The 22,850-nt window shown below is 47.2% G+C and overlaps 1 protein-coding gene and 1 long non-coding RNA gene across 8 annotated transcripts in view; one reads left to right on the forward strand and one right to left on the reverse strand.

The window, feature by feature from the left end:
* Nucleotides 1–1,617: 1,617 nt before the first annotated feature.
* The window catches only part of LOC112205025 (uncharacterized), a 47,516-nt gene continuing 26,283 nt past the window's right edge, over nucleotides 1,618–22,850 (reverse strand). The window contains exons 2-5 of one of the 7 annotated variants that reach the window (XR_010148212.1): nucleotides 11,874–12,056; nucleotides 9,428–11,541; nucleotides 8,176–8,229; nucleotides 1,618–2,248 (exon numbers count right to left, since the gene is read on the reverse strand). Coding sequence is in view for 3 of the 7 variants with exons in the window: in XM_063786159.1 (XP_063642229.1) it covers nucleotides 21,467–21,484 (18 nt within the window). In the remaining 4 variants the exon portion in view is untranslated. Of the gene's footprint in view, nucleotides 2,249–7,799; nucleotides 8,230–9,427; nucleotides 11,542–11,873; nucleotides 12,057–15,289; nucleotides 17,527–19,489; nucleotides 19,596–20,983; nucleotides 21,041–21,268; nucleotides 21,485–22,850 lie in introns of those variants that run through there. The other 6 variants (XR_010148210.1, XM_063786159.1, XM_054664743.2 and 3 more) reach the window with 6 other exon arrangements.
* LOC134807526 (uncharacterized) lies at nucleotides 11,442–22,017 on the forward strand. The gene is made up of 3 exons (XR_010148213.1): nucleotides 11,442–12,088; nucleotides 14,130–14,293; nucleotides 21,360–22,017. It is a non-coding gene; the product is annotated as an uncharacterized LOC134807526 (long non-coding RNA).

Here is a 22,850-nt window from a genome sequence, read left to right on the forward strand (position 1 = left end):
CTTCTTGCTAAAATTTCAAGTTCAGATTTTATGTTCTCAAATAATTTGTCATGTAGATCAGGTAGCTTAGGTCAAAAACGTGTCATGAACATTCAGACACAGATGACAAATGACGATGAGAGGAACAGCTTGCTATGTTTCCTCAACAAATCCCAAGCAGCCCTGACACAGAAGCCTCTGGGAGCCGGGCTAGGTCAATAACAGCAATCAATCAATTAGGCCGTCAGCATCACTGAGCAAAAGGAAGGAGGTTCCCTGTGCTCGCTGGAAAAATTCATCCAAGGGAACAAGCAGAGTGGGATGAAGGACCGCCTGCTGATGGTCACAGACTAACCCACCTACGGTACCAACCTAACCCCACCCCAGGAATAAATCAGGCTGCAGTTAAACAGATCAACAAAAGCAAACGCACAGCCTCCTGCAGTGCCATAATTCTCACGGTGACTTTCTCCCGGTGTGGACCGCTGTGTGTGGCTGCCTGGGGAATCCGGGGTCGTGACTTAAGACAGAGGGCAGAACACTCTGGACAGTTCTGATGTCTAAATGGTGTCGGCCGCCCCTCCTGTGCTGTGCTGGGTCCCAGCGAGGGGAAGATGGAGAGGGAGGACCCTGCCCAGAGTCCCACCGTGCGATGTTGGAACTGCAGGAAAAGGAGGGTCTGAGCAAGTCCCCACCGCCCCGCCTCTGCTCCCCTACACAGGGCTGGGGCACCTGCCTGAGGCCCCATCCTGTCCCCACCCACGTCCTGTCAGAACCCACAGGCTGGGGTGCTCAGAGACCCGGAGCATCCGGGAGGGATGGAAAGCTCTCAGGACAGACGTCCGGGAAAATGTCACTTCTCTTAATGGCTCTCCTTTCCGGGGCTTCCTCAATTAGGATAACGAGGCTCCACAAGCTTCCCTGCCTGCCAAGCACAGCGGTTGAAATTTTATATTAGAAACATTCAATTCCTCTCATATTAGAATTATTTTTTAATTTTACTTTGAAGTGTGGTCTCTGCATGAAATACAAGCCTAATTAGATCATGGTGGTAATGTATTCAAACCATAAGAATGAGAAGTGATTTGAAACTCTCTCTTGTTCCCACACCCTTTATAATTCAGCAGTAAACGGCATATTTATGGGAGTGGGTGAACAGTTACTGGGTGCACCACCATTGCCAGACATTTATCAGGGACCCTGGGGCTCTGCAGGAGCCAAGAAACCCAGGACATTCCGAAGCTCCTGCTTCAGGGGTCAGCACAACTGGGGAGGCCGGAAGGGATCCAATATCAGAGAGGAGCTGGGGTCTTGCTGAGCACAGGGGTGTTGGGGGAGAGCAGTTGGGGGCTCATAAGAGCAGACAGAAACTCTGGGGACAGGTCTCCAGTCGTGGGTGCCGCGGGCACCAGGATGTTACCAAAGGCTTAGATGGAAGTAACGTTTCCTAAACATCGGCTCACCTATGTGGAGGGAGGGGTGCAGCGGGCACAGCCTCAGAACCTGGCTCTCCACGGCCCCCTCATTTCTCTCCAAATTTTCCCAGGCTGAGAAGACTGCAGTTGGGGTGTGAGGGACAGAGAAGGGTACCAACCAGGACTCCATTTGTCAGGGACAGAACCCACTTCAAACTGGCTTAAGAATGAAAGGGATTTATTGGTTCATGTAACTCAGAGGTGCAAGGGTAGCTACCTTCAGGTGCGGCTGGATCCAGGGGCTCCTGTGATGCAGCTGGGACTTCCCCCCGCCCTCAGCTCTGCCTCCCTCCATGATGGCTCCATGGTCAGCCAGGCTCCCCTTGGCATCTTCATCTGCATCCAACAGGGGTGGGCTCCTCCAAGGCAAAGCAAAGGCCATTACTGGAGAGAGGGAGGCAGCTGGTGCAGAAACCAGTGCCCCTGGTGGATGGGAGGGTGGGGCTTTTCCTGAGATGCAAAAGGCAGACTGAGGGGCACAGGCTGCTGTGGCCCAGACTAAAGCCATCACCGTCTGGTCTGCCTGGTCTGTGGGGACCCTCCTCGGCCTCAGCGCCCCGTCTGCAGTGCCCACCCACCAGGGCCCACTGATCCCCATTCCCAGGGGTGCGGGGCTCCTCTGCTGGAAGAGGGTTCTGGGCCAGTTTGTCTCTGGGGCACTGAGGAGGGCAGATGCTGCTCCACCAACCCCGCTTCCCCGCGGAGATGCCCTGGAGCTCAGCTCAGGTGAGTTTCCGCCCCACGAATGAGGGGTCAGGTTCTTCATGGAGACGGCGCGGGGGGATGCCGCACAGCTGCTGAAACAGAGGCCCAGGAGGGTTATTTTATTTTCATGAAGAACCGTTTACAAAACACCATGCAGTGAGAAAGTCAGGCTTAAGAATAACCTGGACGGGGTGGTTACATTTTTTGTTAACAAAGAAAAACATATCACTTGTCTGTATTTGTGCAAGTCGGGAAAACGTTGGCCATGGATGGGGACTTTGTTTTTTTTTTTTACGTCTCTACAGTCTCTAAATTTCCTGCAATGATGAGTTGTGCTTAGAATAGGAAAATATCGGGAAAGTTAATTTTAAAAGGAGAAATTGTAGGGCGGACAGCCTCCCTTGGTGGGAGCAGGGCTTCTTCGGAGATGCTGGAAGGGCAACACCCTGGCTGGGGGCCCTGACCCAGGAGGAGGCCAGAACTCAGGGACTGGGACTGTGGGGGCCTCCCTGGGCCAGGCATCTCCGGACAGGAACAGAACTGACTGAGGTTCATGAAGGAGTAGTCAGGCGTCTGGGATACCCAGGAAATTAGGCACCAGAAGACACCAGGGAGGGACAGGCGCTGTGCAGGAGACGGGGAGGGAGGGAGGCGAGCCCAGGAGAGGAGCCCACACCAGCCCCGCACTGCTCACCCACACACTTGCCTCCTGGTCCAAGGAAGAAATGAGACTCACACTGGGCTCCCAGGTGCAGGAGCCTCAGGCGGGGGCTGCTCCCTGCCCCCACTGAGTGCAAACACTGGGCCTGCACTGCCCACACCTGCACCCCCAATGTGTCCAGTCGCTCCCCAATTCTTTTATTTTTTACACTTTAAAAACTGGGATATCATTCACATACCATATAATTGCACCAACTGCACAAGTTAGTAGTTTCTAGTACATTCCTAGAGTTATGCAACAGTCATATTTTCATCACCCCACCCCCCAAAAATTGCGTGCATTCCTCTCTCCATTCCCCAGCCCCTGGCAACCACCAGCTGCTTTCTGTGTCTATGGATTGGCAGTTTCTGGGCCCCTTATATGAATGGAATCGTACGGCATGTGGCCTCTGTGTCTGGCTTCTTTCACTTAGCAAAATGTTCTCATGGTTCATCCACTATGTAGCCTGTGGCGGTGCTTTTTTCCCTCCTATGGCTAAATAACGTTCCATCGTAGAGATGGACCACATTTTCTAATCCATTCATCTGTTGATGGACATTTGTGTTATTTCCACCCTTCGGCTATTATGAATAGTGCTGCCATGACCATTTGTGTATGAGTATTTGCGTAAACATGTCTTCCAGTTCTCTTGAGTGTCTATCTAGGAGTGGAATAGCTGAGTCATGGGATAATTCTATGATTAACTTTTTGAGGAACTGCCCAATTATTTTCTCTATCGGCATCACCATTTTACATTCCCACCAACAATGAATAAAGGATCCAGTTCCTCCATATCCTCACCAATACTTATTCTTTTATTATTTTGCTTTTTTAAAAAATTATAGGCATCCTAGTGGGTATGAAGTGGTATCTCATTGTGATTTTGATTGAATTTCCCTGATGGCTAAAGATGCAAATTTTTTCATGTGCTTATTGGACATTTGTGTATCTTCTTTGCACAAATGTCTATTCAAATACTTTGCCTATTTTAAAATTTATTTTTCATTCTACTGTTGAGTTCTAAGAATTCTTCATATATCCTGGATACCAGATACTTATCAGATATTCTCTGGGTTGCCTTTTCACTTTCTTGATAGTGTTCCTTGATGCATATATGTTTTAATTTTGATGAAGTCCAATTTATGTTTTTCCCCTTGGTTATTTGTTTTTTTATATATATATATATCAAATCTAAGAAACAGTTGCCTAATCCAGGGTCATGAAGATTTGTACTTTTGTGTTTTTTAAGGGTTTTATATTTTTAGCTATTATTTCTAGGTCTTTAATTCATTTTGAGTTATTTTTCATACATAACGTGAGGTGAGGATCCAAGTTCACTCTTCTGTGGACTATTCAGTTTGTAGCTTTATAGTAAGTTTTGAACTTGAGAGTGTGAGTCCTCCAGTTTTGTTCTTTTTTCAAAGTTGTTTTGGCTATTCTAGGTCCCTTGCATGTCCACATGAATTTTATTTTTTTACTTGTACAAATTTATGCAGTTTATAAATTTATGGGGTAAGCTATAAATTGGGGTACAAGTGCAATTTTGTTGCATACATAGGTTGCATAATGGTCAAGTCAGGGCTTTTATGGAATTAGAATCAGCTTATTCATTTTTACAAAAGAGACAGTTGGAGTTTTCTAGTGATTGCATTAAATCTGTATCAATTTGGCGCATACTGCCACCCTAACAGTATTCAGTCTCCCAATACATGAGCATGGGATGTCTTTCCATTTATTAGTTCTTTAATTTTTCAACAATGTTTCATAGTTTTCAGTATGCAAATATTGCATGTCTTTAGTTAAATTTATTCCTATTTTATTCCTTTTGATGCTTTTATAGATGGCACTTATTTCTTAATTTCCATTGTAGTTTTTTCATTGATAGTGTTTAGCCGTGCAGCTGAGATTGTGTATTGATCTTGTATTCTGCATCCTTGCTGAACTCATTTATTAGCTCTAACCGATTTTGTGTGTGTGTGTGTGTGTGTGTGTGTAGGTTGTTTAGCGTTTTCCATAGATAAGATCATATCCTCAGCAAATGGAGATAATTTTACTTCTTCCTTTCCAATCCAGATGCCTTTTATCTCATGTCCTTACCTAAGTGCCATAGCTGGAACTTCCAGTACAATATTGAATGGAAATAGTGAGCACAGATATCCTTATCTTATTCTTCATCTTATGGGAAAATAGTTCCATCTTCCACTCTGAAGCATGATGTTAGCTATAGGCTTTTCATAGATGCCCTTCAGCTGGTTGAGGAAGTTCCCTTCATTCCTAATTTGTTGAATACTTTTATTATGAAAAAGTGTTGGATTTGTCAAATGCAACTATTTTTTTCCACATCTATTGAGATATCACATAGTTTTAGTTCTTTGCTCTATTAATATACTGTTATATTGATAGGTTTTCTTATGTTGAATCAACAATGCATTCCAGGGGAAAAAATCTTATTTGGTAATAATTTTTAATTATAATTTTATATGCCTCTCAGTTTAGATTAATAGTACCTTGTTGAGGAGTTTTGTGTCTGTATTCTTAAGGCCATTGATCTATGGTTTCCTTTTTTGTAATACTTTTGTCTGGTTTTAGTGTCAGGGTACTAACTGGCCTCAGAGAATGAGTTAGGAAGTATTCCATACTCACATATTTTAGGAGAGTTTTTGAAGGATTGGTGTTTCTTCTTTGAACATTTGGAGAATTTCTCAATGAAACCATCTAGTCCTGTAATTTACTTTGTAGAAATTGTTATTATTTGTGAACTCAATGTCTTTACTTATTATAGGTCTATTCAAGCTTTCTCTTTCTTCTTGGGTCAGTTTTGGAAATTTGCAACTTTCTAGGGATTGTTCCTTTCATTTAGGTTTTCTAATTTGTTGGTGTACATGGTACATTGTATTTACTTATAATCCTTTTTTTTTTTTTTTTTTTTTGAGATGGAGTCTCTGTCCACCCAGGCTGGAGTGCAATGGCACAATCTTGGCTCACTGTAACCTCTGCCTGCCGGGTTCAAGTGATTCTTCTGCCTCAGCCTCCTAAGTAGCTGGGATTACAGGCACCCACCATCACGCCTGGATAATTTTTGTATTTTTGCAGAGACGGGTTTTCACCATGTTGGCCAGGCTGGTCTTGAACTCCTGACCTCAGATATCTGCCCACCTTGGCCTCCCAAAGTGCTGGGATTATGGGGGTGGGCCACTGCACCTAGCCATATTTCCTTACAATCTTTCATTCTTCATAAGCTTGGTAGTAATGCTCTTCTTTCATTTCTAATTTTAATCATTTGAATCGTCCCTCTTTTTTCGTGGGTCAACATAGCTAAAGTTTTGTCAATTTTCTTGATTCTTCCAAATGAGTAGAATTCCATTTATTTCTGCTCTAATCTGTATTCACTTTTTTCTTCTTCCTGTGGACTTAGTGTGCTCTTCTTTTCCCAGCTTCCTAAGGTGGAAAGTTAGGTTAATGACTTGAGATATTTCTTCTTGTCTAATCTAGATGTATGTGGCCATAATAAATTTCCTTGTGACACAGCATCCCATAAATTCTGGTATATTGTGCTTTTGTTTTTATCCATCTCAAAGTATTTTCTAATATCCCTTATGATTTCTTCTTGACCCATTTTATTGTTCAGAAATATGTTGTCTAATTTTCACATATAGACCAATTTACCAAGTTTTCTTCTATTACAGATTTCTAATTTCACTCCAGTGTTGTTGGAGAACTTACTTGGTATAATGTCATTCTTTAAAATTTCCTGAGACTTGTTTTATCATCTGGAATAGGATGTATTCCTCGTACCATGTGAACGTGGAGAGAATGTTTCCTGCTGTTGTTGGGTGAAATGTTCTGCAAGTGGCCTGCCCCAGATGAGAGCCAGTGGGTCCCGAGGAACAAGGGGCTCATCAGTAATTACTCAGTTTGCTGGCTGCTGCAGATACTGGTTCAGTGATGGTGCCACAGACACTGGGGGAGGAGCGGGCTTCCTGCTGAGAGCTGTGCTGGAGCTGTCAACAGTTAGAATAACAACAGCTTTCAGCATGCAAACGCTGCAGATGTGGGTCCAAGCAATGGCAGGCAAGTCCCTCCCCCAATGTGCCATTCTGATATAACTACCTTCCAACCCTCCCGTGAAGCACCCTGCATATGAATCAGGAGCTGGGCGTTCACACCGGCCACGGGGCGTCCTCTGCACAGCTGTGCTTCTCGGCGCCACTGCCCCCTTCCTGCTTTGGACGAAATTGCATTTTAAAAATGAAACAGGCCAGTCTTTTGTAGATACCTGAGGACTTTTACCTTTTCATGGGGATCTGGCTATTCACGATGCTAGTAACAGCTATTCATTTGGAAGGGGTGTTGCATGACTCAGTCTCCAGGCATAAGGAGAATGGGGTCCTGAGATTTTTTTTTTTGTTTTTTGTTTTTTTGTTTTTTTTTTTTTTGAGATAGCATCTCCTTCTGTTGCCCAGGCTGTAGTGCAGTGGTGCGATCTCGGCTCACTGCAACCTCTGCCTCCCGGGTTCAAGTGATTCTCCTGTCTCAGCCTTCAGAGTAGCTGGGATTATAGGTGTATGCCACCATGTCTGGCTAATTCTTTGAATTTTTAGTAGAGACGGGGTTTCGCCATGTTGCCCAGGCTGGTCTCGAACTCCTGACCTCAGGTGATCCGCCCACCTTGGCCTCCCAAAGTGCTGGGATTACAGGCTTCAGCCACTGCGCGTGGCTGAGATTTTTTTATTTTCCTTTACATAGATTACAACAATGTGTGGAGAAGGCTTGAAGACTATTTGAAGATTGTTGCAATAATTTTTGTGTTTTACAAAGACGTGAATTCAAGTACATCTCTGTTCAGGCTCTTTGTATACCTAAAGTCTTATGCCTAATTTCAAAGGAGTTTACACTCTATGAGAGTATTATTGAACACTTAATAAGAGTCAGGCAAATGCTTTACATGATTTATCTCGTTTAATCCTCACAACCATCCATTGTCACTAGGTAGGCCATACTGTCTTCCCTATACTATAAGTGAAGAAATTGAGGCCTTGGCAAGATTATGCACACTGGGCAATATCTCACAGCCAGTATATGTGGAGTCTAAATTTGAATCCAGGTGGTCTGAATCTAGAAGCTATATTCATGAACAACTTAACCTTTTATAATATAAATGTAAATGGACTTGCTTGAAGACAGAAAGTATTAACAGGAGTATATGATGCCTAGAGTCTAGGAATAGAACCAGAAACTCATGGTGAAGGGGTTAAGAGCATGAGCTTTGGGGACAGGAGGTAGCCCTTGGTTTCATTTCCAACCAATCCTTATTACCTCTGTAATTATATACAAGTTCCTGAAGACCTCTCAGAACTTTTGTTTCTTCATCTGCAAAAGAAGGTCATTGTGATGATGTATTTTATGTAAAACACATAGCACAGAATATAACACATAGTAAGTCCTTAATAAATATTAAGCAAAAGAGGGAAAGATATTCTAACTTTATCCATAACTATCTCTGAATGTTTATAAACAGAGTCCCTAGGGAAATACAAGTGCTGCCTGAATATCTGTGCTTAAGTGTAAACCCATCTAAATAAAATCAATTAAACTGGAAGCAATATTTCATAAGGATAAGACTAGAGGTTTCAACTCTTAGCCTGCCTGCTATTAACCATCTCTGGGATCTTACTTAATATAGGACTTCATCATCACGATGCAGTTTAAGAGACTGCTTCCTGAACCGTCTATTCCAGACTTATGCTGTGTCCTGGGGATGTAAGAGGGCTTATACATTGCCCCTGCCCCAACTTCACTAGACCAAGATTTTTCTCACTGAAGAAATGCGTAGGTGGAAGGTGAGAAAGGTTTTACTAAGCTGATTTAAATTATTTTGATTTTAAAATTAAAATTATTGTGATTTTTATCATTTAATTATTTTGCCAGATGCATCTATTGGGTATTAATGTAATGAATCACAGTTAAAAGTTTTCCCAATTATCAAAAATAAATAAATAAATAAATAAATAAATAAAACAAGGAGCATTTGCAGTGAGAATGGGCTGCAGTAGGGTGAGCACTGATGGGAATTGAAGTCCACAAGCTGGCAGGTGGGGCCCTCGTCCCCCAGGGACATGGCATAGGGAAGCAGGAGAGGCGCCCAGGCCTTGTGGGCCTGAGGTTTATGTGACTGGGAGGGTGTTCCTGGGGAAGACACTACAAAATCACACAGACAGAGTTGCAAGGGACCCTCTCACACTCTGCAGAGGCCCATGTGACACGGCAGGGACAGGAACTGCAAGCAGCTCCACTGCGGGAGCACCTGCCCCCCTTGTGGCCATGCAGGGCAGACGCAGCCCGGCCATGCAGCAGCGCCCAGCCACTCCTTCTCACGTGCCCACAGCAACTATCGCTTAAGGAAGAGAGGTCTCCCGACCACAGTCACCAGGCCACACGCTCCCTCCAATGGCTCCCTTCCTTTCTGGGTCAAAGCCTGACACTCCCTGGCTCCTGCCCCCACCCCTGCCTCAACATCTGTGCCCAGCCCCACAGCTCCATCTGCTCCTTAAACCCCCGAGCTCCTTACCTGGACATCAATGTGGTGGGGAAGGCCAGCGAGGAGCCTTAGAGGACGTGACTTTTAAGCAGAATCCTTAAGAAAGAGTGGAACGTGGCCAGGTGGAAATCTGAAGGAAGTGTCCAGCAAAGGCAGGCCCGAGTCCCAGGATCCCCGACGGTTAGGAGCTTGGTTGGCTGAGGACAGGTGTGGGCAGCTCCTGCTGAGGCAGGAGAGGTAGGCAGCGCCAGGCAGTCAGGGCCTGTTAGGACGAGGACTCACACAGCCTGAGGAGACTCTGAGGAAACGCGTGATGCAGACAGACTTAAAACTGTAAGAGGCCCCACGGCTGCTCTGGACAGGGAGGGTTGGCAGGACAAAGACAGGTGCAGGCGCCATGGAGTCTGTTCATGGGGGTCCAGGAGAGAGTGATGAGGGTGGGCTGGCACCGAGGGGACTCCTCCAAGGGAGGGTTAGGAGAAATTCCCTTGGGGCCAAAGGGGATTGACGTGTGGTCATGGGAAGGGCAGCCCGGAGACTCCCTCCTGAATAGTCACCAAGGTCCAGTTCCCTTGTGCATGGCGGAACCCAGGCCTGCGGGCGGCTCTTCCACCCCATGGGGTGGGGGCACAGGACAGGGAGGAAGCACTTTGGGGACCCCTCAGAGCCCCGGTTCAGCGAACCTCAGGAGCCTGCGCAACCCACAGCCCATTCTGGAAATGGTGGTATCCCACCCAGGGGCCCAGTGGGGAGGGGAGGTGGGCCAGGCTTTCCTCTGTGCTCTCCTTGTCATCTGCAGCTGAGACCCCAGCCCAACTCACTCCTGTGTCTTCTCGTCCTAATCTCTGACATGAGTACAACAGGACTCACCTGACAGCAGGTGCTGTCAGATCCCTGCCCATTTCTGGCCAAAAGAGCCTTCAGGACAGCCCGGCAGTGCTAGGAATCGGAAGGCTCATGGGGACCGCAAGGTCTGGAGATGGGAGGGCAGGGGAATGTGTGTGTGTATGTGTGTCTGTGTGTCTGTGTACGTGTGTGTGTGTGTCTGTGTATGTATGTGTGTGCATATGTATGTGTATGTGTGTGTATATGTGTGTGTGTGTGTCCTTCCTGGAGCTTCTTAGTGTACCTGCAAATGCCTCCAAGAGCAACCCACGTGCCTGTCCTGGGCCTGTGGCCCTGATGCCCTTTCATCCATGCCCCACCCTTCCTGATCTGCTGGGAATTTGTGGGGGTTGGGGGCTGATCTGCTGTGAATTTGTAGAGTTGGGCTTCCCACACCCCTGGTCAGCTAGCCTCAGGCTGAGCTCAGACAGTGAGAGGCCCTGGTGGGTGATGGGGGGCAGGGAGGAGCCAGGCTATTCCCCATCCTTCTCTGCCTCAAGCGCCTCGGGCAGCTGCCTGTCTTCCCTGCCAGCTCCATGTCTCAGGGGTCCTGGGGCCACCACACACTGCGTGATTAGAGAGTGGACTCCATGGCTTATTACAGAGAAAGGCCACGTAGCAAGATCAGCAGGGGAGAAAGACCCAGGGGAGTCCACCAAACACGCGTCTTGCTCCAGCAACCAAGTCAGCAACACATCCAGAGTGTCGCTTCCCAGGGAGGCCGTGTAGGTCTCTGAGTGCGGGGCTTCTACAGGGGGCTGGTCACATAGGCACCCTCTGCCTGTGCAGCCACTGTGGTGACAGAAGTCAGGCGTGCCCTGATCACACTGCAGAGTCCAGGCAGCTGGTAGGGAACGGCTTAGTTCCCTGAGTGCACAACGACCTGGTCAACCAGTCACTCAGGAAACGTTCCAAAAGCCAAGTTCCCGGATGCTGGCTGGGGATCACCGGGATGCTGGCTGGGGCTCACCCAGATGCTGGCTGGGGATCACCCGGATGCTGGTTGGGGATCACCCGGATGCTGGTTGGGGCTCACCCGGATGCTGGCTGGGGATCACCCGGATGCTGGCTGGGGCTCACCTGGATGCTGGCTGGGGATCACCCGGATGCTGGTTGGGGATCACCCGGATGCTGGCTGGGGATCACCCGGATGCTGGCTGGGGATCACCCGGATGCTGGCTGGGGATCATCGCTGCACACGGGCCTCCGTGAACACGCGTCAGAATCAGGCAGCCTCCGGCCTGCTGCGCACGTCGTTCCTGCACACCGAGGCCGCTGTGGGTCCAGCTTCCCCAGAGACCCCAGCCCTGGGCTCCGCCAGCACCACCCACCCCGCTCCAGCCCAGGGATGGAGCCGCCGCCTTCTCTCCCGGCCTCTGAGTTGCCTCCCAGCCCCCGTCTGACTTCTCAGCTCTCCCGTCCCCTCCGTAACCCACTCCCTGCCTCAGTCTCCTGTGTGGTAAATACGCGAGTTCTGCAGTGAGGCCCCAACTGCTGCATCCTTGGATTAATTTAAGGATCCAAGGACAGAGGCCAGAGAAGCCTGCATGGACCTGGGTATCAGACGCAGAAGTAATGGAGCATTAGTCACCTTCATCACCACGTTCTCAGTCAGCGAGGTCAGGTGCACGTCCAGACCTGATGGACGCTCCTTCACAGGGACCTCCGGTGCGCAAACAGGACTCCATGGAGAGCAGCTCGGGGGCAAGGACAGGCTTCTCTAAAGCATGGTGAGGCACCGCTGTCACTGAGGATGCACGGTCCTCTCCTTGCCCTGGAAGCAGAGAACGAGAATGTGCAGCCACAGTGAGTGTGCGACCAACCCCAGGCCAGCTCAGTCCCCTTAAGTCCCTGAACAGCGGAGCCTTGACTGCCTCCAGCCAGGTTCTCCATCCACAGCCCCAGTATTTGGGTCTTGGAGCGGTGCTGACAGCCAAGATGGTGAGGGGGTAGCAGGAAGCTAGATGCGGAGCAGGCATTTCCCAGCCTGGCAGAACCACGGAGAGACCCCCCGGCCCCCACCGCCGCCACCAAGGGCAAAGTCAGAGCAGGACACAGTGGGTCGGGGTGGGGTTCCCAGGGTCCTGACCCTGAGGCAGCAGGACCCCAGGCACAGGCAGGACCCCACCTCCCCCCCTCCACCTGTAGGCTCCTCCTTTCTCCAGACGCCCCTCAGCAAGGAAGAGCGGACCCAGACCGGTGGGTGCTATTTGCTCCAGACTCCCCAGCACCTACGCGGCTGAACCCTAAGGAGTCCCACGCGGCTCCAGAGGGACGTTTCCAAACACAGGCCCAAGTCCTCCAGAAGGTGACTTGAAGATAAAAGTCCTAAATGAATGCAGAGCAGTTTCAACACATGAGTTCACATACATGCTCCCAACTGTTTCTAAATGTTAGGGGAAATCCCAACCTTTGTCTTTGAAAAACACCAGAGTGTCTTGTTTGTGATTTTAAAACACTCAAAGACAAATTGCCAGTTTGCCGTGTGTATTTCAAATCTACTTTCCGTTTATTTAATTTCTTGGCTTCTTTAACTTGAAGCTTCCCACCAGGGCTCCAAACCTCTTTCTTACTATCGAACAGTGTGACTACCCAGGCTGCTGAAGGCACCCCTTGTCATCTATCTAGAAATTACCTTCTCTGCATGTTGCCTGGAACTGTGGAGGGTTCACCATTATAAATTATAGTTCAAATTACAAAACAGGGCCCCTATTGATGATTTCAGGTTCTAAGTGTGTAATTATGGTGCTTTTGCTAATGACATAATGAAGAGAGGTGATTATGTCATTAAAATGTGATGTTTTTTATATCCCGAAGAAGCTGCCTATGTGTCGTAATGAACATCCTGGGTGTGGGGTCAGAGTGGGCTCTCCCTAGAGGACCCTGAGGCCACACTACAGGGAAGAGTGGGGTTTTGTCCAGTGAAGTATTTGCTAGTCACAGGCTGCGCTGCTTAGTCCTGAGAACGAGACACTTTCAGAGTTAATGCCACAAATATTGTTCTTCGGCTCAGTAATGTTAGGACGAAACAAACCCTTGTTATTCTAATTGTTTGAATTATCCAGTTGAGATCCTGGGCAGTCTTGTCCTGTTTAATGACTGACAATTAGGCTTCAATGGCGTTCACGCTGACGGGTGCTGGATCGCCCGGCTTGGGGCGTCTCACGTGGCTTCAGCCCTGCCCTCCCTGCGGATCTGGCTCTGGTACCCACCGCGCTGAAGGAGGGAGCGTGGGAACACGTGAGCCTCTCTGCACAGGGAGGTCCGAGGACTGACACCGACACGGAATCTCCTCACCTTCCACGGGTCCCTCGGGTCCCCAAATCCAAACTCACGCCGGGAAGTACCTCAACGCACTTCCGCCCTGGCCCAGGCTGGACAAAGCCCAGGTGCTGCTGAGCTGGAAACTCGCTCTTCAATGACGTTCATCTTTTTCCGCACCAATGACATCTTTATGGGGGAGGCATTCAGTTATGCGCCCGAGGCTCAGCACCTCATGTGCAGTTGTGGGTCTGAGTCCTGGACAGAAGCTGGCGGAGGGTCTGGGGGTTTTGTTCACCCCACACTGAAGGGCCCCGAGCACCTTCTCACCCACCCACCCACGGGGGTGTCATGAGTCCAGCCACAGGCCTGCCTGTGACTCCCAACAGTTTCAGAAGGAAATGAAATTTGAGGAGATTCGAGCAGTGATGGTGGGCGTATTCCACATTTCCTCCTTTTTTAACACAATGAAAATGTAATTATCCTCCCTTACAAGAACTCCCAGCCACTTGAAGGACTGTCAGCCCAGCTGCGCTGTGACGGTCACATATTCTTGTTTGCCTGTGCCTTTTCACTGTTTTCACAGAAGGAAGCCGAGTTTGAGCTAGTTCCATTTCACCATCAAAGGCAGGGCATGAGGAGCGATGGGGAGAGAAACGTGGATGCGAAGAGGCGCCTGCCGCCTGTGTTCTCACAAAGCCACAGAGCATGGACCTGCTCCCCCTACCCCCCAGCGCCAGCCTGGCCTGGGTAGGTGACCGCAGTCTGGAGGAGGGGATGGGGACAAGGGAAAGCGGGGGGGGGGATCTGACCCAGGAGCAGCAAAGAGCAGGTCCTGACAATTCCCTGATTAACCGGCGTGCAGCTAGACAGGGCAGGTCTCCATGGAGAAATACACGTGGCTTATTTAATTAATCCTGAAAAGTAAGTTCCCCTGGCCTTGCCCCAAACCGGAGTCCCCCTTCTAACGATGAGAATAGATCATTGAATCAGATTTCATGAAGTCTACTCAGATTTTTCTTATTGAATTCCATGAAGGTGTTACTTTCAGGACTCTGCCCCGGCACCCATGGTTCAGGGACATCCTACATGCACTGGTTCCTGCTGCGGCACAGAAGGGCCCAGGGATGCCGTCTATGGGATTTCTGCTCCCAGAGAGGCTGCCCCATCCACCTGTGCCCTCCGTGTGCCCCCACCCACCCCTGCTCCTCCCCTGCCCTCTCCATTAATCAGCGTGAACTGAGGACTCCACTCTTAATATTTAGCCAAGTCAGGCATTTAAAAATGTCATTCTCCTGGGAGGAGATCATTATTAAAAAGGGAATTAATTTATTCTAAAGCCAAATATAAATCCTCCGTCATCCATGGACTGCTCTTAGATTACTCATCTCCTGGTATCTTTTCCACCAGGACGAGTGAATGAGCGAACCTAAGTGTGGGTGCACAGAGTGTCACCATATTCTGGAACTCGAGTTATGTTTGGGTCTGTTTTTCTCTGCTTTTCTGATTGACTTTTCCTTGCTCTCGGCTGTGCCAGGCAGAGCTAATGTCCATGCATTTCACAAACACGGGAAAATTCAGAAGCTGTTCTTGCTAGGAGATGTGCCCGGAGAGGAAGATGCCAGCCAGGAAACAAAGCCAAGTGTTAAAAGCCTCCTATTTGTTTAACTGCATAAGTAATGCACATTCATTACTCATAAAGGCAGGAAGGGGAGGGGGTCAGGAAATAATGACAGGCAAAGAAAGTAAACCCTATAAATTTGTATTATCAGGGACAAATCACTGTGAACAATTAGGATTGAATTGAATTTTTACCATCTTTTACAGTCTCACTTCTAAAAAGGCACACATAGAATGTAATAGGCGTAACCTTGTTAATACCTAGATGGGACCACTTTATAAACAATATTTTGTCATCTACCAATTTCACTAGATTGCAGACACCATTGCTTCTAATTAACGCAGATCTGTGAGACCCGCTGATTTCTGCAGAGCACTCGTCTGCCTCCATCCTAAAGTTGAGACAGTTCCCTGTGTTCGGTTCTTAGGTTTTCCCAGTGTTTTTGCTATCTTGCACTGGGATGTAAGCAGTGTCCCTGGATGGCTCATGAACCCTCAGCACAGTCCCTGGCAGTGGAGTGGGCACTGTGCCTGATGACACTATGACCATCCTCCCCAGGTGGCCCCTGTTTCCATCACAGGGCTGAGAGGGGCTCTGGAAAGTTCCCTGGACCCCCTTCTCTGCCCACGAGCTTCTCTGCCACATCTGGTTAGATTTAAGAGGGAAATGGAACAGGAGCCCTAGAGGGGCTTTCAGGCTGCAGGAAAAGGCCCTGTTGTCCCAAATGTCCACCCCTGGCAACTGTCAGCTCTCCTCCCAGCCAGGGGGCAGCCCCAGGGAAGAGCCCAGGCAATGTCCTCTCCTTGGGCTTTATTATTAACTGAAGAAAAAGGGGTGCCCTTTAAAGACTTTTTAAGATGAGGAAAAAAATAAGTCAGAAGGAGCCAAATCAGGACTGAAAGGTGGACGCCTGATGATTTCCCAGGGATGCTCTCAAGATTGCCCTGGTTTGGCCAGGCGTGGTAGCTCACGCTTGTAATCTCAGCACTTTGGGAGGCTGAGGTGGGTGGATCACGAGGTCAGGAGTTTGAGACCAGCCTGACCAACATGGTGAATCCTCATCTCTACTAAAAATACAAAAATTAACCAGGCATGGTGGTGGGTGCCTGTAATCCCAGCTACTCAGGAGGCTGAGGCAGGAGAATCACTTGAACCCGGGAGGCAAGGTTGTTTGCAGTGAGCCAAGATCGCACCATTGCACTCCAGCCTGGGTGACAAAGCAAGCCTCCGTCTCAACAACAACAACAACAAAAGACTGCCCTGGTTTGATGGTAAGAAATAGCAGGAGCATTGTTGTGGTGGAGAAGGACTCTCTGATGAAGCTTTCCTAGGCAACTTTCTGCTAAAGCTTTGGCTAACTTTCTCAAAACACTCTCATAATAAGCAGCTGTTATTGTTCTTTGGCCCTCCAGAAAGTCAACAGAAAAAATGCCTTGAACATTCCCCAAAATTGTTGCCATGACCTTTGCTCTTGGGTGGCCACGTTTGCTGTGACTGCAGCACTTCCATCTCTTGGTAGCCATTGCTTTGATTGTGTCTCCAGAATGGTACTAGCAAAGCCATGTTTCATCTCCTGTTACAATTCTTCAAAGCAATGCTTCAAGATCTTCATCCCCCTCTTGCTTAAAATTTCCATTGAAAGCTCTGCCCTGGTTGGCAACTGATCTGGGTGCAAGTTTGGGCACTCATTACGTAGAAAATTTGCTCAACTTTAATTTTTTGGCCAGGATTGGGAAAGCTGAACCAATTGAGGTGTCTATGGTGTTGGCTATTGTTTATGCTGCTAAGCACCAGTCCTCTTCAACTAGGGCATAAGCAAGATTAATTTTTTCCTCTCAAATTGATGTGGTCTGCTGCCGCAGGCTTCATGTTCAACATCATCCTGTTCCTTCTTAAAATGGCGTAACCATTTGTAAATGGCTGCTTTCTGTGGGGCATTATCCACCTAAACTGTTTAGAAAGCATCAATGACTTCACCATTCCTCTACCTAACCTTCACCATAAATTTGGTGTTTGTTCTTGCTTCAGTTTTGCATAATTCACGTTGCTCTGATGACTCTTTCCAAACTGATGTCTTATCTTTCTTAGTGTCTCAAACTAGATACTTTTCAGACATATTATAACAAGTTAGTATGAGTTTATTTTGGTGCAAAAGAAATTTGAAATCCATGCATAGTTTTATTCATAAGATACATTTTCCATAAACTTTTGAAAACACCTCATAAAAATAGCTGACTCTTGAACAACACAGGTTTGAACTGGTGGGGGTGCCAGTTATATGTGGATTTTTTTCAGTAAATTTGTTGGAAAAATGTTTGAAGATTTGCAACAATTTGAAAAACATGCAGATGAAACACATAACCTAGAAATATTGGAAAAAAATTAAAGTTAGGCATACCATGAATACTAAAATAAATGTAGATACTAGTCTATCTTATCATTTACTACCACAATATTAGACAAATTATTATAAAAGTTAAAATTTATCAAAATTATACATATAAACACAGACTTTACATGGCATCATTCACAGTCAAGAGAAATGTAAACAAACATAAAGATGCATAAAACTCACTGTAGTACATCACATACCACTGTCATAATTTCATGGCCACCTCCTGTTGCTAATACGGTTCTGAGTATTTGCTGGAAATGCGGTGTGATGCTAATCACCTCCCCATGCACAGCTCATCGCTCCAGTAAATTACATATTGCAGTAAAAAGTGATCTCTTGTGGTTCTCATGTATTTTTTAATCATATTTACTGCAATACCATAAACCTTGAGTAACACCCTGAGACCTATGAGAAGTGCCACTAGTGATGCTGGAAGTGCTCCAAGAAGCAGAGAAAAGTCATGACATTACAATACAAAGTTGAATTGCCTGATATGTACTCTAGATCAAGGTCTGCAGCTGAGATTGCTTGCCAATTCAAGATAAATGAATTTAGCCTAAGGACCATTACAAAAAAAAAGAAAGAAAGAAAGAAAAGGAAATCCATGAAGCCGTTGCTGCAGCTATACCAGCAAGCACAAACACCTCACACTTTTTGTAGCATACGTTTGAATTTCGTATTGAAAATGCAGCTTTTGTGTGGGTGCAGAATTACTATGAGAAAGGCATACTGTAGACTTTAATGATTTGAGAAAAACTGAAGTCATTATCTGACAACTTAAAGCAAAAGGAAGGTGAAGAAGCTAAAGCTGGAGAGTTTAATGCCAGCCAAAGATGGTTTGATAATTTTAGAAAGAGAGAGGTTTGGCTTTCAAAAAATGTCAGGATAACAGGAGAAGCAGCTTCTGCTTACCAAGAAGTAGGAGACAAGTTACTAGACACCATTAAGAAAATCAATGAGCATAAAGGCTATCTGCCTGAACAGATTTTTAATGCTGATAAAAGTGCTCTATTCTGGGAGGAAAATGCCACAAATGACATTTATTAGTAAGAAAGAGAAGTGAGCACCAGCACTGAAGGCAGGCAGGGAGAGGCCAACTCTACTGTTTTGTGCAAATGCAGTTGGGTTTATGGTCAGGACTGCCCTTATCTATAAAGCCGCTAACCCCCAAGGCTTGAAGAGAAAAGATAAACACCAGCCGCCAGTCTTTTGTACAACATGGAGGTCTGGACAGTGAGCACCCTTTTCCTGGATTGATTTCATGGATGCTTTGTCCCTGATGTAAGGAAGTACCTTGCCAGTAAGGGACTGCCTTTTAAAATCTGTTTGATTTTGGATAATGTCCCTGGCCACCCAGAATGCCTTGGGTTCAACACCAAAGGCATCAAAGCGGTCTTGTCCCCAAATACAATACAATGTCTTTAATACAATACAAGACAAGACAAATACAATGTCTCTAATTCAGCCTCTAGATCAGGGGTCATAAGGACTTTTAAGGCCCATTAAGCACGGTACTGTATGGCCAGGATTGTCAACGTTATGGAACAGAATTCCAGTAGCAAGAATGTCATGTAAGTCTGGAAGGACTACACCGTGGAAGATGCCATCGTTAGAAAAAGCTGTGAAAGCCATCGAGTCTGAAACTATGAATTCCTGCTGGAAAAAAAACTATGTCTGGATGTTGTACATGACTTCACAGGGTTTACAACAGAGCCAATCAAAAAAATCATGAAAGTGATTGTGCATCTGGCAAAAATAATGATGGGGGGTTGAAGAATTTCAAGATATGGATCTTGGAGAAATCCAAGAGCTAACAGACACCACACCAGAGGAATTCACAGAAGACAATAACCAGAAGACGACTTGATGGAGGTGAGTGCTTCTGAACCAGCGCCGGATGATGAGGAAGAAAACAAAGAAAAAGCCATACCAGAAAACACATTGACTTCAGACAATCTGCCAGGAGGGTTCCAGTATTCCATCTTGCTTTTCACTTCCTTACTGACACAGACCCTTCTATGACGCAGGCACTGAATCTAAAGCAAACGGTGGCAGTAGGATTCACATAAAAATATTTTTAGAAAAATGAAAAAGCGAACAGGTCAGACAAAATTTCCCGGAAATTGCACTGAGTGTGCCTGCCTCTCTTGCCTTCCCTCCTTCCACCTCCTCCACCTCTTACATCTCTGCCACCCCTGAGACAGCACAACCAACCCCTCCCTTTCCTCCTCCTCTCAGCCTACTCAACAGGAAGACAATGAGGGTGAAGATCTTTACAATGATGTGCTTCCACTAGTGAATAGCAAATAAATTTTCTCTTTCTTATGATTTTAAATAACATTCTCTGTATGCTAGTTTACTTTATTTTAAGAATACAGTATATAATTTACAAAATATATGTAAATCTACTGTGTTATCAGTAATGCTTCTGGTCAACAGTAGGCTATTAATAGTTAAGTTTTGAGAGAGTCAAAAATTATACATGGATTTTTCAACTGTGCGGGAGGTTAGCACTCCCAATTCCTGTGTGGTTCAAGGGTGAACTGTATACGCGCACACACACACACGCACGCACACACACGATTCTCTCCTTGGATTTTTTTCTGCAAAACTCCTACTCATGCCCTGTCTAACACATTACTTTGATCTTGTCTAAGTTTCTTTAGAATTTAATAAATTATACTTTTACATCAGTCATAATATTGGCTCAAGGTATGAAATGGATCCAATTATAGGAAAAGAAGGAAATGTGCCTTCTGGCAGCTGAGTTTATGGTCTGTACAACCCTGCATCCTGCTTAGCTGTGGTTCCTATTCACCGAGCCTCAGCCTGTCCTTTGCTCATCCCCAGCCCAAATGCACTTCATTCATGGAGACTTTGTCCATCCAAACCAGGGCTGTCCAACCTTTTGGCTTCCCTGGGCCACACTGGAAGAAGAATTGTCTCAGGCCACACATAAAGTACACTAACAATAGCTAATGAGCTTTAAAAAATTGCAAAAAAAAAAAATCTCATAATGTTTTAAGAAATTTTACATATTTATGTTGGGCTGTATTTAAAGGTGTCCTGGGCCACATGTGGCCCACATGCCGCGGGTTGGAGGAGGCTGATCTAAACCTAGAGGAGGGCCCTCGTCCCCAAAGTGCATGTTCCTGGGTTGTATTTACGAGGATGATTCTGCCTCAGGACAAGTGAAACAAGGCCTAGGTGTGCTGGCCACTCAGCCCATTCATTTTGGGAAGGGACTTGTTCAATCAGCTTTTGGAATCCTCAATGTCTCCCCCAGACCTGGCAACTGAGCCAGGCCGGCTCTAGCCCCTGAGCTCGAGTGGTGACAGAGGGGCTCCTGGTCCACATCCCACGTCATCCCAGCAGTTCAGGGGATGCTGGAAGAGGGAAGGACACAGGACTGAAGGGGCTGTACCCGCTGCTCAGCCACAGGTGTATTCTCCCCTCTGCAAGAGGACAGGGCTGCCTTTTCCTGTTGGACAGAGAGAGTCCAGCTCTGAGAACCCTGGGGCTGCCTTTCCAGAGGGAGTGGGAAGGCAGCCACCAATTCCCCCAACCACCTGCCCACAGGCCCACGGCTCCATCCCACCCCCACCTCCACTCCAGGAAGAGCCAGTCACCCTCCCACACCTGCCCTCCGGCCTCGCCTCTTCCTCTGCCCAACACCATTTTTCTCGTCTTGGGGAAAGTCTGCCCTCACCTTGTGTATTGGGCCAGGGTTAGCTGTGTTGGCACAGAAACATCCAAAACTCAAGAATCTCATGAGGAAAACACTTGTTTCTCTCTCACAGGAATGTGGAGTGGTAATTCCAGTCGGCAGGAAGACTCTGCTCCATGCGGTCATTCAGGGGCCCAGGCTGATGGCTGCTAAGCTACCATCAACATGCGGTTTCCAGGGTCACCTGGGCATCACCACCTCAGTCAACAGGAAGATGGGAGGGGCATGTCAGGTGCCTCCACAGGAGGTTTAGGGCCCAGCCCTGAACATGCATAATTTCTTGCCCAGCACTGACAGCCCCTCTGCAGGTAGGACTGAGCTGAGACCCTCCAAAGTCATAGTGCCATGGATGATAAGGGAGGGCAGGCTCCGGAGCTGCTGTACAAGCCCAAGCCCAGGTGTCTTCTGACCAGTTGTTAAAGTTACAGAGCCCTCGTCATGATCCTGGGGTGGAAAGTGATGTTCCTCCACTCTCCATTTGTGGGTGTTGTGCAGTAACTTGGTTCACAGGCACTGTTAATGGGGAGTGGGCAGCACAGAGATTGGGGCAGACGGAGATGGGAGCAGGGTCTGCCCGGTTCATTTCCAGCACAAATCACTCCTTTGCCAAAAGTAAGTGTTAAATCCTGACAACAAACTCTCCTGGAGACTCATCCCTCAGATTAAAGGCATGGACAAGTTTTGCAGTTAAAAAAAAAGTAATGCATTCACTTTGCTAATGCACTGCTTGCAAAAAATGAAAAAAATAAAAACATAGAATACTGTTTTTGTGCAACGTCTTAATAGTCTGTAGAATTAGTGTTTGCAGGAGACACTGTGAAAAAGTCAGGCCTTTTTTTTTCTCTCTCCATTTAAGAGACAGGGTCTCACTCTGTCATCCAGGCTGGAGTGCAGTGGCATGATCACAGCTCACTGCAGCCTCAAAATCCTGGACTCAAGTGATCCTCCCACATCAGCCTCTCAAGCAGCTGGGACTACAAGCGTGCACCACCATGCACGGCTAATAGTTTTTTATTATTCTTGTAAGACAGGGTCTCCCTACATTGCCCAGCTGGTCTCAAATTCATGAGCTCAAGTGATCCTCCTACCTCGCCTCCCAAAGTGCTGGGATTACAGGTATGAGCCACTGTGCCTGGCCCAGGCAGGTCTTTGAGATGAAGACCAAATTCCTGAGCCTAGTATTGAAGGCCTTAAAAAGTTTGACTCCCCTCATTATGGCCAACACCAACACAGTGACTACATTTGCTACACACTATTCTAAAGCTTTACTATGTTAACTCATTTAATCTTCACAATAAGTGAATGAGGTTTGATGATGATGACGATTCTCACTATAGAGATGAGGATGATAATATCCAGAGTTCCCAAGATGCACCGAGCGAGGAGGAAGCCCAGGTCTGGGACCCCTGTGACAGCTTCTCCAGTAACAAATGGCCCTGAAATCCCAGCAGCAGCACAAAACCTCAGTTCTCATTCACACTCCATGAGCACAGGGCTGGGGCTCGGCTGGGCTCCACAGAGTCACTCGGGGCCCTGATGACCAAGGCTCCGCTCCTCATGCCCA

This window comes from Pan troglodytes, chromosome 10, assembly GCF_028858775.2.
Source record: "Pan troglodytes isolate AG18354 chromosome 10, NHGRI_mPanTro3-v2.0_pri, whole genome shotgun sequence".
NCBI lineage: Eukaryota > Metazoa > Chordata > Mammalia > Primates > Hominidae > Pan > Pan troglodytes.